The following is a 14,456-nucleotide window of genomic DNA, read 5'->3' as shown; positions in this document are numbered from 1 at the left end:
GGAGGGTGACTTCACCAGCGAAGCTGTTTTCAGTGAAAAATCTTTTCCTAATGTCCAGCCTGAACCTCCCCTGGTGCAGCTTGAGGCCATTCCCTTTGTCCTACCCACCTGTTACTTGGGAGAAGAGCCCAGCTCCCTCCTCTCCACAACCTCCTTTCAGGTAGTTGGAGAGAGCAATGAGGTCTCCCCTCAGCCTCCTCTTCTCCAGGCTAAACGACCCCAGCACCTGCCTCTCTGCGCCCTTTTCTCAGGTAGTTGTAGGCATCGATAAGGTCTCCCCTTTTAAAAATGTACAGTTAGTTGGATAAACTGAACTCTACTTCAGCTTAAATCAAAATATTCCACTTTTTGTAGTAGTAACTACTTCTTGTATCACAGCCGCACATTTAAAGTTGTATGGACACTGGACAATTAGAAATAAATCAGCCAGTGCCATGGAATGATGTTTTCCTGGAAAACGGCAGCTATCAGGGAGCTGGAACCTGCCTGCTCTCCCAGATACAAGATTCTTCCAGCTTTTCAAAACCAGTACTGATTTGGTTTGTTTCTTCCTCACATACTTGATCTGGAGGGGTACTCAGATCCTCAGGAGCTGGGACTATTTAACCATTCTGAAATGAATCTGTTTCCTCTCTCCGCTCCACTTCGGGCTGTGCTGCTTTCTTCAAAAGCAGCAGCTGGATTCCTGGATGCTGACTCGGAAAGGAAGGCTTGTTCCAGCTGCAGTCCACAATGCATCCTCACAGCACCTATTCCTTTCCCTGCTAAATGGATTCATTAATTAGTACAAGGCTTCATTTAAAAAAAAAAAAACTTGCATGCTACCTCCTAAGAGTGAAGAAAGACAGAGGAGAAATGTCCCACGTGACAGTGCGTGGCACGAACACAGTAACCTGAGCACCCACGGTAACGTTAAGAAGGAAGAAAACTGTGTTATCCCCTAGCTGGCTGTGGAGAGGGGACAGCGGGACACTTGCTCATCCCCAGGGGGAAGAATCCAGGAATAAAGGACTAAGCAAACCACAAATAAAACTGACCAAGAAAGCTCAAAAGGACTCACTGTACTGCAACTGTCATCTGAAATTAGAAGGACCCGTTGGTTTGGGCAGAACCACAGCTATAGTTCATCAAGTGTGCTCTGGTTTTATGCTTGCTTGCTTTTTCTCCTTTTTTTTTTGTGAAGAAGTAGGGGAATTGGGGGACGTCACACAAGAACTTGCAGTGTCAGAATGTGATTCCAGATGGATATGGCCAGGGCACCAGAGTCTGTGTGTTAGAAAGAAGATACAAGGAAAGGGGAAGTATTGCAGACATGTTCGAGACTCAAAGCTTATTTCCACGCCTGAGTCACCTTTCTGTCCTTCCCTTCTGTTGTGAAATGTTTAGAATATACTGCAAATATTTAAAGAAAAAAGCCCATGCAAACAGTTCAAGACCTCTATTTTTAAATTAACCAGTACAACAAACTAGGAGGGCAAAGGGCTGGTAATGAGAGAAACAAGGTTCTGGTGTTTGACCTGACTGTCCTAGGAAGTCACTTCTCGTATTCTATGAATATGAGACAGAAGCTGCACTTCAGACTGATGTAGCCCTCGCCTGCCTGCTTCGTTTAGCCTAAAGGAATGGGAGTGTGGCAAGCTTGGACAGATCATGGACTTTGTTGCACTGATGTGCCTACTTACATGAATCAGACTGGAGGGCTGTGGTTTGGAGACCAGGAATCTGCATCTCCATCTGTATCACATGATCCAGTCTTCAGAAACTTCCTGCTTTTATAACCAGTCTCTACACTTTAAGCTTCCACTTAAAAACAGGCTTCAGCACAGATTCCAAGTTTTCTCTTCTTGCAGTAGTGCAATAATCAAGCACAGGTATCTTGTAGGAAAGATAAGGGAGCGTGAGAGAGACAGTAGTAGTTCAGGAAAGAGTGAGAAACAGCTTGTTTTATTCCAAATGTTAGCTCTCAACTTTATATGTCTGTATATCACTTTTCTGTGAAAGTTTTTTTCCTAATGTCCAATCTGAACCTCCCCTGGTGCAGCTTGAGGCCATTCCCCCTTGCCCAATCGCTTGTCACTTGGGAGAAGAGACCAGCACCCACCTCTATAACCTCCTTTCAGGTAGTTGTAGGCAGTGATGAGTTCTCCCCTTTTGAAAATGCCTCCGCTTCTCCAAGCTAAACAACCCCAGTTCCCTCAGCCGCTCCTCATAAGACTTGTTCTCTTCTTCTTCTGATCCACTTACAAGCTTTCCACTTGATTGTGTGCTCGTCTTGTTCCCATGATCTCATCTCAATCTCCCCTCTTTCAGCTCGAAACCATTCCCCCTTGGCCTGTCCCTCCACTCCCTGATCCAGAGCCCCTCCCTGGCTTTCCTAGAGCCCCTTTCAGTACTGGAAGCAGCTCTAAGGTCTCCTTGGAGCCTTCTCTTCTCCAGGCTGAACAAGCCCAGCTCTCTCAGCCTGTCCTCCGCTTCACTAAACAAATCGCCTGCACAACTGTAGCTGGATATACACGCAAAAAAAAAAAAAAGGTTCCAGCAATTTTTGGTTTATTTTTTTACATTCAGTCACAGCTAAGAGAGGCTGTTCTGTTGAAAACAGGAATGATCACACACTCTCTTAGGCCAAAATAACTAATGGCCTAAATTAAACAAACTTGGAGGATTTGGTTACTATTTCTGTGCCATGAACCTGTATTTTCAAAACCACAAGTGCTAAAATCTGTAGGTTTCCATCTGTGTTGGCGCATATTAGGCCAATGAGAGTCAGCCCAAGATAATGAAATTACAAGGTTGTGTCTTAATTGAATGAAAAATTCCATCTTGGAAAGACGTGGATGCAAACTGAGTCTTCTGCACAACTGCAGAGCGAGCGCAAAGACTCATTCTGCGTAAGATTGGTGGGTCACTAAACAAGCCGGTACAGCCCGTGGGATCTCTCCCGTGCCTCGCTCATTCACCTCCTTGCGGACTCTTCCCCGTGCTGCAGCATCTGCTCATCCAGCTCTAGCCAAGCAGAGTCACCCCAGACACCAAAGGAGGAGACACAGGAAACTTCACCTGAACGCAAGAAAACACTTTTTACTGCGAAGGGTGAGTGATCTCCGGAACAGACAGCTCAGAGAGGTTGTGGAGATACTAAAAGCCTCAGTCCCAGGTAACTGGCTTTAGCTTAGCGGCTTTGACAGGTTTTGGAAGGGTGGATCTGCTGGAGGGTAGGGAGGCTCCAAAGGGATCTGAACAGGCTGGACCGCTGGGCTGAGACCAACGGGATGAGGTTTAACAAGGGCAAATGCCGGGTCCTGCACTTGGGGCACAACAACCCTGTGCAGCTACAGACTAGGAGAAGTCTGTCTAGAAAGCTGCCTGGAGGAGAGGGACCTGGGGGTGTTGGTTGACAGCGACTGAACAGGAGCCAGCAGTGGCCCAGGTGGCCAAGAAGGCCAATGGCATCTTGGCTTGGATCAGAAACAGCATGACCAGCAGGTCCAGGGAGGTTATCCTCCCTCTGTACCCGGCACTGGGGAGACCGCTCCTCGAATCCTGTGTTCAGTTCTGGGCCCCTCCCCACAAGAAGGATGTTGAGGCTCTGGAGAGAGTCCAGAGAAGAGCAATGAAGCTGGTGAGGGGGCTGGAGAACAGGCCTTATGAGGGACGGCTGAGAGAGCTGGGGGTGTTTAGCCTGGAGAAGAGGAGGCTGAGGGGAGACCTCATTGCTCTCTCCAACTACCTGAAAGGAGGTTGTGGAGAGGAGGGAGCTGGGCTCTTCTCCCAAGTGACAGGGGACAGGACAAGAGGGAATGGCCTCAAGCTCCACAAGGGGAGATTTAGGCTGGACATTAGGAAAAATTTTTTCACTGAAAGGGTCATTGGGCACTGGAACAGGCTGCTGGGGAGGTGGTTGAGTCACCTTCCCTGGAGGGGTTTAAGGCACGGGTGGACGAGGTGCTGAGGGACATGGTTTAGTGATTGATGGGAATGGTTGGACTTGATGATCCGGTGGGTCTCTTCCAGCCTGGTGATTCTATGATTCTATGACTAAGCGACCTCCAGCCATCTCTGCCAGTCTCAGCTCCTCTGTAATACAGTGAAGCTCTTTTACATGGTGATTATTCCAGTTTCTCAACTTTCACTAACACCGCTTGCCAACAGCCGGCGGTTTTGTGCACATGGTTTAGCAGAGCTAGAAACGTACCTAAGAAACCCCGATCTTCAGCCTTTTGCTGAACAGGCTAAAAAAGAAACATCGCTTCGCCTTTCCACCCAGAGCGCTCCCCGCCTTGGGGAAGTCGTGGTGCTGGTGACACACAAAGCTGCTTCCATCACCTCCGTCCTGTGCGCACAGGGCAGCCTCCTGCAGGGCAACCCAGCACCGTCGCATCCCCGAGGCACCACGTCTCACGAACAGCACGGAGGAAGGAACAGGGAGACATTCCACCTGGCTGGCAGCAGGTTATGTTAGGTCAGCAAAAGAAGTATTTAAAGGAGATCACAGAACACGATTTAAAACATGTTATATTTTTATTATATAGCTTATAATTGCCTTTATAATGAGAAGCACAGTCTTAAAAAGAATTGGAAGCGTGAGACTACATGTTTCTGGATGTAAAGACATGTAACAGCACTAAACTAACATTCCACAACAGCTTTCTCTTCTCCGTTCTTTATACCAAAATTGAATAAAAAAAAATCTCAACTTCAAAACATTTCACTGGAAGTTCTAAGCAAAAATAATAAACATAGTTTTTAATAAATAAAAATGCTTGCTTGCTTCCGTTGTGTTTTATCAGCTTCACATTCTTTTTCATATAAAATTTCAAGTGTCTACTCTTTTAAAAGTTTATTGGCAAGATTCAAAGAGCAGTTTTTAAAGCCTCAGCACATGTACTTTGTTTTATAAATAGAGGACAGGTTCTATAAATAGCTAGTTACAGAAAACAGTAAAATAGACACACTAGGAGTAAAATTTTGTCTGTAACCGTGTTTCTAAGTGATATTTTAAATTCCTGAATCCAATGTCTCCAAGAGGAGCAACATATTTACATATTCAAACACTTTTATTTGGGAAAACGTTCAGCTCCCACAATATTTCACTTGCACTGTACATTCACACTGAAAAAATAATTTGGTTCTTCAACATAAAGCACCTTATATAAGATTTTAATAACAAGATAAACATTCTGAAAGCCAGCATCACACCTAGGGGGGTGGTTGGACAGAACCTACTGTCAACGATCCAGACTCTGAATTTCTAAATCAGCTATACATTATTCAAAGACACTGGGTACTAAATTCAAGTTCAGAAGACAACTCCAGACAGGTTTTCCTGAAGAGGAAAACTGGATTGAATGTGGCTTCCTGGGTCCGCGAGTCCAGACCACTGCTTTCACCGGCATCCCTTCATGCAAGCCTCTCTCAAAAAGGTGAGAATAATTTGCTTTCCACCCATACCAGCTCTAACAGAAGCTGCCTCAGAACCTAACACCTGGTGTAGCTCATCAATTCAAGCCTAGATTTACCACAACCACCTTACGCTCACTAGTTCTGGGCTAACACTACTCTTATGTTCTCTTTCTGAAGTTTGATTACAAGCTGCCAACCCATTCCCTCTCAGCCAGCATTTTACTCTTCCTTACTCCCCGACAATCATCTCCGCACCTCATTAAGTATCCTTGGTTTTGAAAAGTAGCCTTATTTTGCTGTCGTGGCACAAAATGCTGGGCTTCACAGAAAATGGAAAAGCCTGAAAAACATCAGCATTGCAAACAAGTCTGTGGTAAAGCCAGCGTTCCACTGTAAACGGTCAACCTACATACAGTTTGGACAGCAAAAGGTTGAAGCCAAAGTGCTGTAAGAATATATTCAGAAATAATTTAACAAATTCTTCATGCTGCCAGGAATTTAATCCTGAATTACTACTCTATTTCCTGCAATAAGAGCAGGATGTCTGTTGTTTACGTGCCCTATAACCAGCACCTGCAGCAGCGGAACTCTCCTTCCGAAAGCTTCCTAGGATTTGCCTTGTGTCTTCACTACATGATTAAGACCACCCATCAGCGGAATCCAGACAAAAATTCATGGAGTATTTCCTGTGCACCTACAGAATCTTGCCAAGAACAACACAGAGAATGAATGTGGATAAACAGAAATAATTTGGAAAAAAGTCTGCATGGTCATGAAGCGCTTAAAAACCATCGTAACGCAAACAAACAGGTTTTAGGTAACTATTGGCTTTGTAAGAAACAGCTTTGTTGCTGAAAACTGAGAACAACATCTCACGGAATGGCTTTGCAGTAACATATCTTGGCATTTAACACTAAAATATATGCATTTAGCTGTAATCAAATTAAAAAAAAAATAACCTAAACTCATGTTGGGGTACTAAAAACCTAAATCCTGCAACAGAACTATTTTAAACTAGTGTCTGCAACAAACAACGTTCTCCTCACTGCAATATAACAAACACTGATTTACCAACAAGGTACTCTGTAGCACAACTCCTCTCTTTTCATACACTGGTATTTCTCTGGTAGCTCTCAGATAAAATGGAAAAGCGATTTACTTAAGGCTTTTTACCTACATGATCTCTGCACTGACATCAGACTTCAAGTTTAGAACTAGAACAATTACAGAGAACTCTTTATCATACTCTGAACTGACTATTTCTCCTCCACAAGCACAAACTGGAATTACGTTTACACCATGGACTGTATTTCATACTGTAATTCAACATTATCATGCCTAGCAATTGCTTCAGATCACTGTCTCGGCAGAGGAGCTACAGAACACAATTTATTAAGTAAGAAACAGCTGGCTACAGGGCGATGAACACCTTTATTTCTCATTTAGAATATTTCTAATATTCATGAGCTCATGATCAAAACCTGCATTTTGATATTTTGGTTCAGTAACAGATGCAGACTGTCTTAACTCAGAGAGCCTGTAACTGAACATCCCAAGGAAAGGAGGTTTGGATCAGTCTGCGGAGTGGATTCTGGACCATCCCTGGTATACAAACACCTTTCTTCACAAGCAGCTGATGTTAGTGCAGTATCTGACGCACGATACATTCCGTGATGGTGTTAGATACCCGCAAAGACTGCACTGCGAGAGATTTAAAGGCCGTCCGCATGATACCCGTCCGAACTATTTCAGCTCATTTAAGGAGTGCTAGAAGGCTGCTGCCTTCTTAAAAGCTAAACACTTCGGCTGTTACCACATCACGTTCATGTTGTATTCAGATGTTGCGAGAGTTTTTGGTTTAGGAGAGGTTAGGAATGGGCAAACCTTCCAACCCATTCAAACTTCAAGCAGATGACGGTAGTGGCTGGAGTGTACAAGGGGGGTGAAGCACAGACTTTGTAGGTACAATGTCAGAACGCAAACCCAAAAACCTCTCTGTTCTCTGTCCTGCAGGAATCCAGATCGCAAACAGTGAGATGATTTGAACCGAGGAGTGTGAAAAGCTGGAAGAAGATGTTTGTGAAAAGAAAAGGCATTTCAGAGGAACCATTTCTGGTAGAAGGCAGGCTATGGGAACAAGAGGGATCCTGGAAGTTCCAAAGTAAGGCACATAGATCTGCAAACACAGAACCTTCGGTATTCTGCAGATGCAGTAATTTATAATTTTCTAACACAGTACTAAACTTAACTATGCATGAAGTAGACTGTTACAGAATAGTCTGGGTTGGAAGGGACCTCTACAGATCATCCACTCCAATCCACTGCAATGGAGCAGGGACACCTTCAACAATAAGGCTGTGAAATAAGTTTCTGGTTCCTTAGTTTCCTTAATTGTATTTTGATGTTTTGCCAAAAAAAAAGGCTATTCTGCAAGCTTCATGGAACAGTAACTGTCACAGTTTAGCCTTGGTGAAACCAGAACAGTAACACAGCCCCTGCCTGCAAGCATTAACAGCCCCTGCACCATTTCATTTGGTATGTCTAGTTAAAAAAACCCAAAGAACAGAGCCTGGAAAGTCACAGCAAAAACCCCAGAATTCTACATTAAAGAAGAATTAAGTCTGAAAAGACCTCCAGAAACGATCAGCACATGCACAGACTTCCAGATAGCTGTTTTGATTGGTTTTTTGTCTTGATTCAGGTTTTTGTTTTCCACTTAGCCAGGGTCAGAGGAAAGGAGCGAGTCTTTCATAACGCCGTGTCATCATCTTCTCCAAAATCTCCCACCAAAAGCGAATGCTTGTCTGGTTCAGGAAGAACTATGCTGTTCACTGACCGCTTGTCTGAAAAGAGAGAATTTATAGAGGCTCTGCTGTAATTGCTGATTCGATCCATTAAGCTCAGTTTAGGAGAGCCTGTCCCAGTCTCATCAATTCCAATGCGGACACTGATTTCTGATGGGCTCTTGTGCCTCATTGGGTCGCAAGCCTGGAACCTGAGCTTCTCAGAACTTGGTTTCTGGTACCTAAGGAAGAAAAAGTATGATAACAATACATCTCAGGTTGGAGTATACTAAAATATGGAAAGACACTAGCCTACATACTATGGTCATACACAAGGTAGAAACATTTATATTTTGATCAATAACACAGCGATCAAAGTGTCAGATTTTGCAAGGCTACTACACAACAAGAGGCTAATTCACATCACAGTGTTTTGCTGCTTCAGTTGTGATGAGCATCTGCAAAATTTATCTGTTGAGAGACAACCACTGTAGCTACATTCACCAGCTCTTCTATTCTCCTCCTGAAACCTTGCATGTTAACTGAAGAGCAAAAGATGCTGCTCCCAGCAGAGGGCCGCGCTGCTCCTGGCTGCGGAGCAGGGAGCAGTAACGCAATGAAAAACGCAGCAACTTCTTCTAAAAGCTCTGATATCTGTCATAGTCCCATGCTTATTTTCTGCCATTCAGAGCAAAAGACCTGAGTTCCAAATCCAAATTACAGGCCAGAACATACTCACATCTTTAACAGCAAAGAAGAAAGGACAACGGAAACAGAGGAGGCAGCCATTGCTGCAGATCCCATCCAGGGCTGCAAAACCAAACCAATGGGCAGGAAGACCCCTAGAAAAAGAAAACAGCATGATGTTCGGAGCAGGAACACAGCATTATTCATGTGTTAACACATACTTTTCCCAAGGACTGTCTAATTTTAGTTGTATTCCAATATATGAATAAATAGGAATTTAGTTTAGTGTTAAATGACACATATTTAAATACATAAATATTTGTGCTCTGTCTCAGCTAGAACCTACCGGTGAGCACAGCTGGATGCGTCACGCAGGCTGAAATTCAGAGGGAGGCATGTCTTGCCTGCCTTGCAGTAAACTGCTTGTTCACAGGAGCAGGCTCATTCAAGAAACCTTTACCTTAAAGTTATTCTGAGGTGCTGAGCGTATCCACAATATCCCTAATGTGGGAGGAGGGCATCTCACTGGCCCAGGTTGCCCAGGGGAGCTGTGGCTGCCCCATCCCTGGAGGTGTTCAAGGCCAGGTTGGATGGGGCTTGGAGCTCCTGATCCAGCGGGAGGTGTCCCTGCCCATGGCAGGAGGTGGAACTGGATGGGCTTTGAGTTCCCTTCTGACCAAACCATTCTATGATTCTCACAAACACACCTCTGCAGCATCCCCAGGCAGAGAACCCTGTACTTATTGACAGTTCAAAACAGAAAAAAATGATGTTTTTCCACACAACAGTAAATCACTGCCATCTTCTGCTCACTATGTACAACCTTAATACAGGGAAATATTCACCTACCAGCAGCTATGGGAACTCCAACGAGATTATAAATCAGAGCAAAGACAAAGTTGATCCGGATCCTCTTCACAGTTTTCCTTGATAAATCTATACTTGCTACCACATCCATCAAGTCATCCTGCAAAGTAATATGTTTATTGGAGATGTTGGAGAAAGGGGAAAAAAAGCATGCGTGCGGTGTTGTTACACTCCTATTTTAGCTCCAGCTGGATGTAACAGACTACATGGAGTAGGCATTCTGTAAGCTGCTCTAGTTTGTCTGCATAGAGCCTGTACGATCAGCACCAACCTTGTTCCAGAAGTTTTCATAACCCAAACGATGTGTGCAGCACCGCGCAGTGCAGCTCCGGACACTGCCCACAATTTCTGTCACAGCGCTGTTGATGTGTAACCAGTGATCATAACACTAAGATGCGTAAGAGGTGAGGTAGTGTGGTATGTTACTGAAATATAATTTGTGTTTGCCAAAGGTTGGGTCACTTTTTCCCTCCTTTCTCCACTCTCAAACTTTAATTACCCCAAAATTTGTAGTAGTCAGGAAACAGGGAAGTGTCCTTCATGGAATAACTATCACTACACTAAATAAACATGACGAAGACAATTTCTTCTCTGCTCCAGTTCTCCTCACTTCTGAAGGCTGTACACCTCAGCAGCAGTCTGACATCCTGGGCCTTCTAATCCCTCTTATAATCTCATTTTAATGAGCCACTCTTATTTCTTACCTTAATTAGAACCACATCAGCTGCCTCAATGGCCACATCAGTACCCGTGCCAATAGCAATTCCCACGTTGGCCATTGCCAGGGCTGGGGAGTCATTGATGCCATCTCCAACCATGGCCACCCGTTTTCCTTCGTCTTGTAATTGTTTCACTTTGGCTACTTTGTGAGAGGGAAGAACCTCTGCGAACACTTTGGTGATGCCAACCTAAAAAAGAGAAAGTACAACACTGTTGTGCAGCTTTTCTACCAACTATCAAAGCTCCTGCCTCTAGCGATGTCACTAGGAAGGCTGAAACCCATGTTAACACACTCATAAGCTAAAGACCAAACCACGGACGACATTAATAGCTCTGAATTCAAAGGGGATGCCATTTCCATTAAAAAATGCTTCTTCCATCCCCCTCCTTATTCTGAATCTGTTAACAATCCCCATTTTTCACAATAGACTGGTTCTATGCCAACCACAAGCAGTTTCAACGTGACACAATATCGTTCCTCTAGTGGTTCGTAGCAAGCTTCAAATCCAAACACACGTGTAATACGTTACCTGAGAGGCAATAGATCTTGCGGTTTTGCTGTTGTCACCAGTCATTAGGACGACTTCTAATCCCATATTCTTCAAAGTGTAGACTGCCAGCTCAGCTTCTGGTTTCACAGTATCAGCGATAGCTATCAAGCCACAAAGCACTCCTAGTGGAACAGAAGGAAAGGATGTGTTTGTAATAAAGATCCTCATTGCTTTAGAAAAAAAGTAACTCTTCTTTTCCTCCAGTAAGACCAATTCCAGAAACAGTAACATCGACAGTGAAAAGCAGAACAAGAACAGACAGCGGGGCAGCAACATTCAAGGCAATACTTGGACTGCCCAACAACAAAAAAATCCTTCTCTCTCCTTTCTCCCCCTTTGCTGTCTTGAAAATCTTTGTGTTATGTCCAACGGTCCTGTCAAATAAGAAAGGCAGGAAGAGGCCTTTCTCTTACGGAAGCGCTATAAAACTAGCTAATGATCCCTTTTCATCCCATTATTCTGCTTCAGGTATAGCCGCTACAACATTACTACTTATTACTTTCTGCCTAAATAGTGACAAATCAACCTCTGAATGAAACCAGATGGCACTGAACTCACCATCGACAGCTGCTAGAACTGCTGTGCGACCTCTCCGCTCGTGCTCCATCATGGCTCTATCAACTTCATTTTTAACAAGGAGGCCATTTCTGTTCATCCACTCCCGGTTCCCAATGAGAACAGAGTATTTCTGAGAAGTCAGAGTAGCTGAAGGAAGAAAATACAATCCTACCATCAGACGGATAACAAGGAAGCTTCCCTTCAGCTAATCCTATCCAGGTTTTCCCAGCAGAGAATAATACAGAGAATGCAGAAATTCTCTCAATACTTTCTGCCCTACCAGGCTTTTCACATGTTCTGGACAAGACAGACACTCACATTTCTTCATTAGTGGGTAGTTACCATGTCCATGGACCAAGAATCACAGTTCAAAGGACAGTGAAGGACCAAGTCCCTTTCTCAGTGTTTGTAATTTACAAGGAACAGCCCAATATAGTCAAAAGATCTAATAAATGAGCTGATTGAAAAGCTGCTAATTGTGCAAATATAAATAGTTCTGGCTAGAAAATGGTTATTTGGGATGAAGGAATGCAAAGCCAAAGGGAACTGAAAGACAATTCCTATGTGATTTTCCAGACCCATATTCAATAGGTAACTTATATTTAATGAAAATGTCCTGAGTGATGTGCGAGCATGAAAAACTAATCACCAACTATTTCATGTTTGCCTTCACGCAAGCCCAGTTCTCCAGGGCTGACAAAATGACCATATTAAGGATCTTAAAGACACAAGAGAAAAAATTAGCTATTTTATTCTACAAACCAGACTTAACTTACTTGGTAGTTCGGCATCAATAATCAAAGCAGGTTGCACCGATTCATTTGTATCTTCCTCAATTTTCACAAGTGTCACATTTTTAATATTGTTTTCCTCTACCATTTTATTTTTCCTGTAGAGCAATGCTTCAATATTGGTGACTTTACAACTAATGCCGCAGCCCGGAACTACCTGAAAATCTGTACATGTCCCAAGGGTTTCTGAGTCCAGTTCCTGAAGAAAAACGATGCAAACAGACAGTTTTTAAACATACAAAAGTGTGCTAAAGGGTTAGTTTGACTGCACTAACAGGAGCAGAAAAATATTCAATCAATCATCAAAACGTAAGTTTGAGTATCCAGCACATCTAGTGCAGTATTAAGTGATCTATGTGACTCCACAACTGAATACATCAAGTACTTTCTAAATAACACAAGACTATTCATACATATTAAGTATTGCAAGAGAGGTTCTTCCATAACAAATCACTCTTTTCCTGTACAAGTAACTTACCTTTTTGCAGTATTTTGTTATTGCCACTCCCAGAGGATGCTCACTGTTACTCTCTGCAGTCCCCACAATCGCCAGCATTTTATTACGCGGTAGCTGGTTACCCTCCACTAGAAACTTCACCTGCATCACTTCTGGAGTCCCATGAGTAATAGTACCTGTTTTGTCAAATACAACCACCTTTACCTGCAGTGAGACAGAAAGAATTCATTCAATGGACAAAGCCTTAACGCGTAGCTTCCTCAGGAAACCACCCAATTTAACAAAGCTTATCAACACGTACTGATCATGTGTTGCTTACTAACGTTCGCTGATGTACATGTAACACTCTGCTCAGGCAGCGGGTGGCAAAGTGCTGCTGACACCTGCCTTTAGAGCTCCTGTACCAACCCACACTTCTTACCTTATGAGCCATCTCTAAGGGCTCCCCTCCTTTGATCAGGATGCCGTTCTGAGCTCCTACGCCAGTTCCCACCATCACAGCTGTCGGGGTGGCTAATCCCAGAGAACAGGGGCAAGCAATACACAAGACCGTGATAGAGGCTTGGAAAGCAAAGCGGATGATCACTTCGGCTTCAGAGATGCTCTTATTGTAACCCTGGTGACAGAAGTTCCTTTCAGTAATAGAAGAAACCGAACAACAAAAACACTACATTCAACCACCATTGCCTTTGATGCTTAAAAAGTTTGCTGATATATAAGTGAAAGTATTAATATTAAAAGTCAAGCACAGGCAAACTATACAAAAGCTAAGATGAATGACTAACTCATGACTAAGTTCTCCTCTGTACTACTTATACCTGCAATCTGTTTTATTTATGCCATCTTCCTAAATAAGGTACCACATGCTCTAAGAACTCTTTAACACTGTAAGGTAATAACAGATGCCCTACCAACAAGGCATACAGTAACAAAGAAGGAGGATGTGAAGACTGCTTTCCTGGAAACTAATCAATTCTAATCAGAAATAGTCATGCACCAAAAAACCTGCAATGTAAGCAACCCTAAGGTACCAGTTAGGATCCTCGTCCTCCTCTGCCATCTCTAATGAAGATGAATACCACTGATATCAAAGATGAATTTACACAGAGTGCTGCTAACAAAACTAGCTGCAGAATCGTAGCTTGTGACACAAGGGACTTCTTTTCCCCACAGAGAAGGAATGGAATTTGGGAAATCAATATAACATCTATAGCCTAAAATAATACATTATGTATCTTCCCTACGTTGCATCGAGCTTCCCTACAATATTCTAATATCTATACTCCACAACTGCCTGCAAGGATAACTCAGAAGGGAACCATCATAGCCTGACAGATGTGTAGGCTAACTATTTATTAAATATTTCAGAAGGTGTTTAAGGAGACTTTCCTTACCAGAAAGTATTTTTCTATTATTTCAAAATCCACAAATCCAATTATAATCCAGGCAAAAAGGGTAACCACAGAGACAGCCACAATACAAGGAACGAAGTAGCCACTAAGTTTGTCTGCAAATTGCTGGATAGGAGCCTAGAAAGGAGAAACATGTCAGTTCCAGCAACATCACGCTTACTCTCTTATATGCCTTAAGACATAGCTGTAGTCACAGCTTCTGTTTGCAGCGCATTTGGCATACCACG

The 14,456-nt window shown here is 43.4% G+C and overlaps 2 protein-coding genes across 3 annotated transcripts in view; one reads left to right on the top strand and one right to left on the bottom strand.

Moving 5' to 3' along the window:
- ATRX (ATRX chromatin remodeler) overlaps positions 1-14,456 on the top strand; it is a 478,294-nt gene that overhangs the window by 336,987 nt on the left and 126,851 nt on the right. The gene's annotated exons all lie outside the window — the stretch shown is intronic.
- The window catches only part of ATP7A (ATPase copper transporting alpha), a 31,822-nt gene continuing 21,868 nt past the window's right edge, over positions 4,503-14,456 (bottom strand). For both annotated transcript variants that reach the window (XM_069868021.1, XM_069868022.1), the window contains 10 exons: positions 14,212-14,346; positions 13,239-13,433; positions 12,839-13,021; positions 12,346-12,559; positions 11,570-11,716; positions 10,991-11,133; positions 10,445-10,648; positions 9,723-9,840; positions 8,926-9,028; positions 4,503-8,428 (listed from right to left, as the gene is read on the bottom strand). In XM_069868021.1, coding sequence (XP_069724122.1) covers positions 8,152-8,428; positions 8,926-9,028; positions 9,723-9,840; positions 10,445-10,648; positions 10,991-11,133; positions 11,570-11,716; positions 12,346-12,559; positions 12,839-13,021; positions 13,239-13,433; positions 14,212-14,346 — 1,719 coding nt within the window. In that variant the 3' untranslated portion in view covers positions 4,503-8,151. The remainder of the gene's footprint in view (positions 8,429-8,925; positions 9,029-9,722; positions 9,841-10,444; positions 10,649-10,990; positions 11,134-11,569; positions 11,717-12,345; positions 12,560-12,838; positions 13,022-13,238; positions 13,434-14,211; positions 14,347-14,456) is intronic.

This window comes from Phaenicophaeus curvirostris, chromosome 13 (genome assembly GCF_032191515.1).
Source record: "Phaenicophaeus curvirostris isolate KB17595 chromosome 13, BPBGC_Pcur_1.0, whole genome shotgun sequence".
Taxonomy (NCBI): domain Eukaryota; kingdom Metazoa; phylum Chordata; class Aves; order Cuculiformes; family Cuculidae; genus Phaenicophaeus; species Phaenicophaeus curvirostris.
The sequence above is the reverse complement of the archived record's forward strand: the minus strand, read 5'-3'. Positions and strand labels throughout refer to the sequence as shown.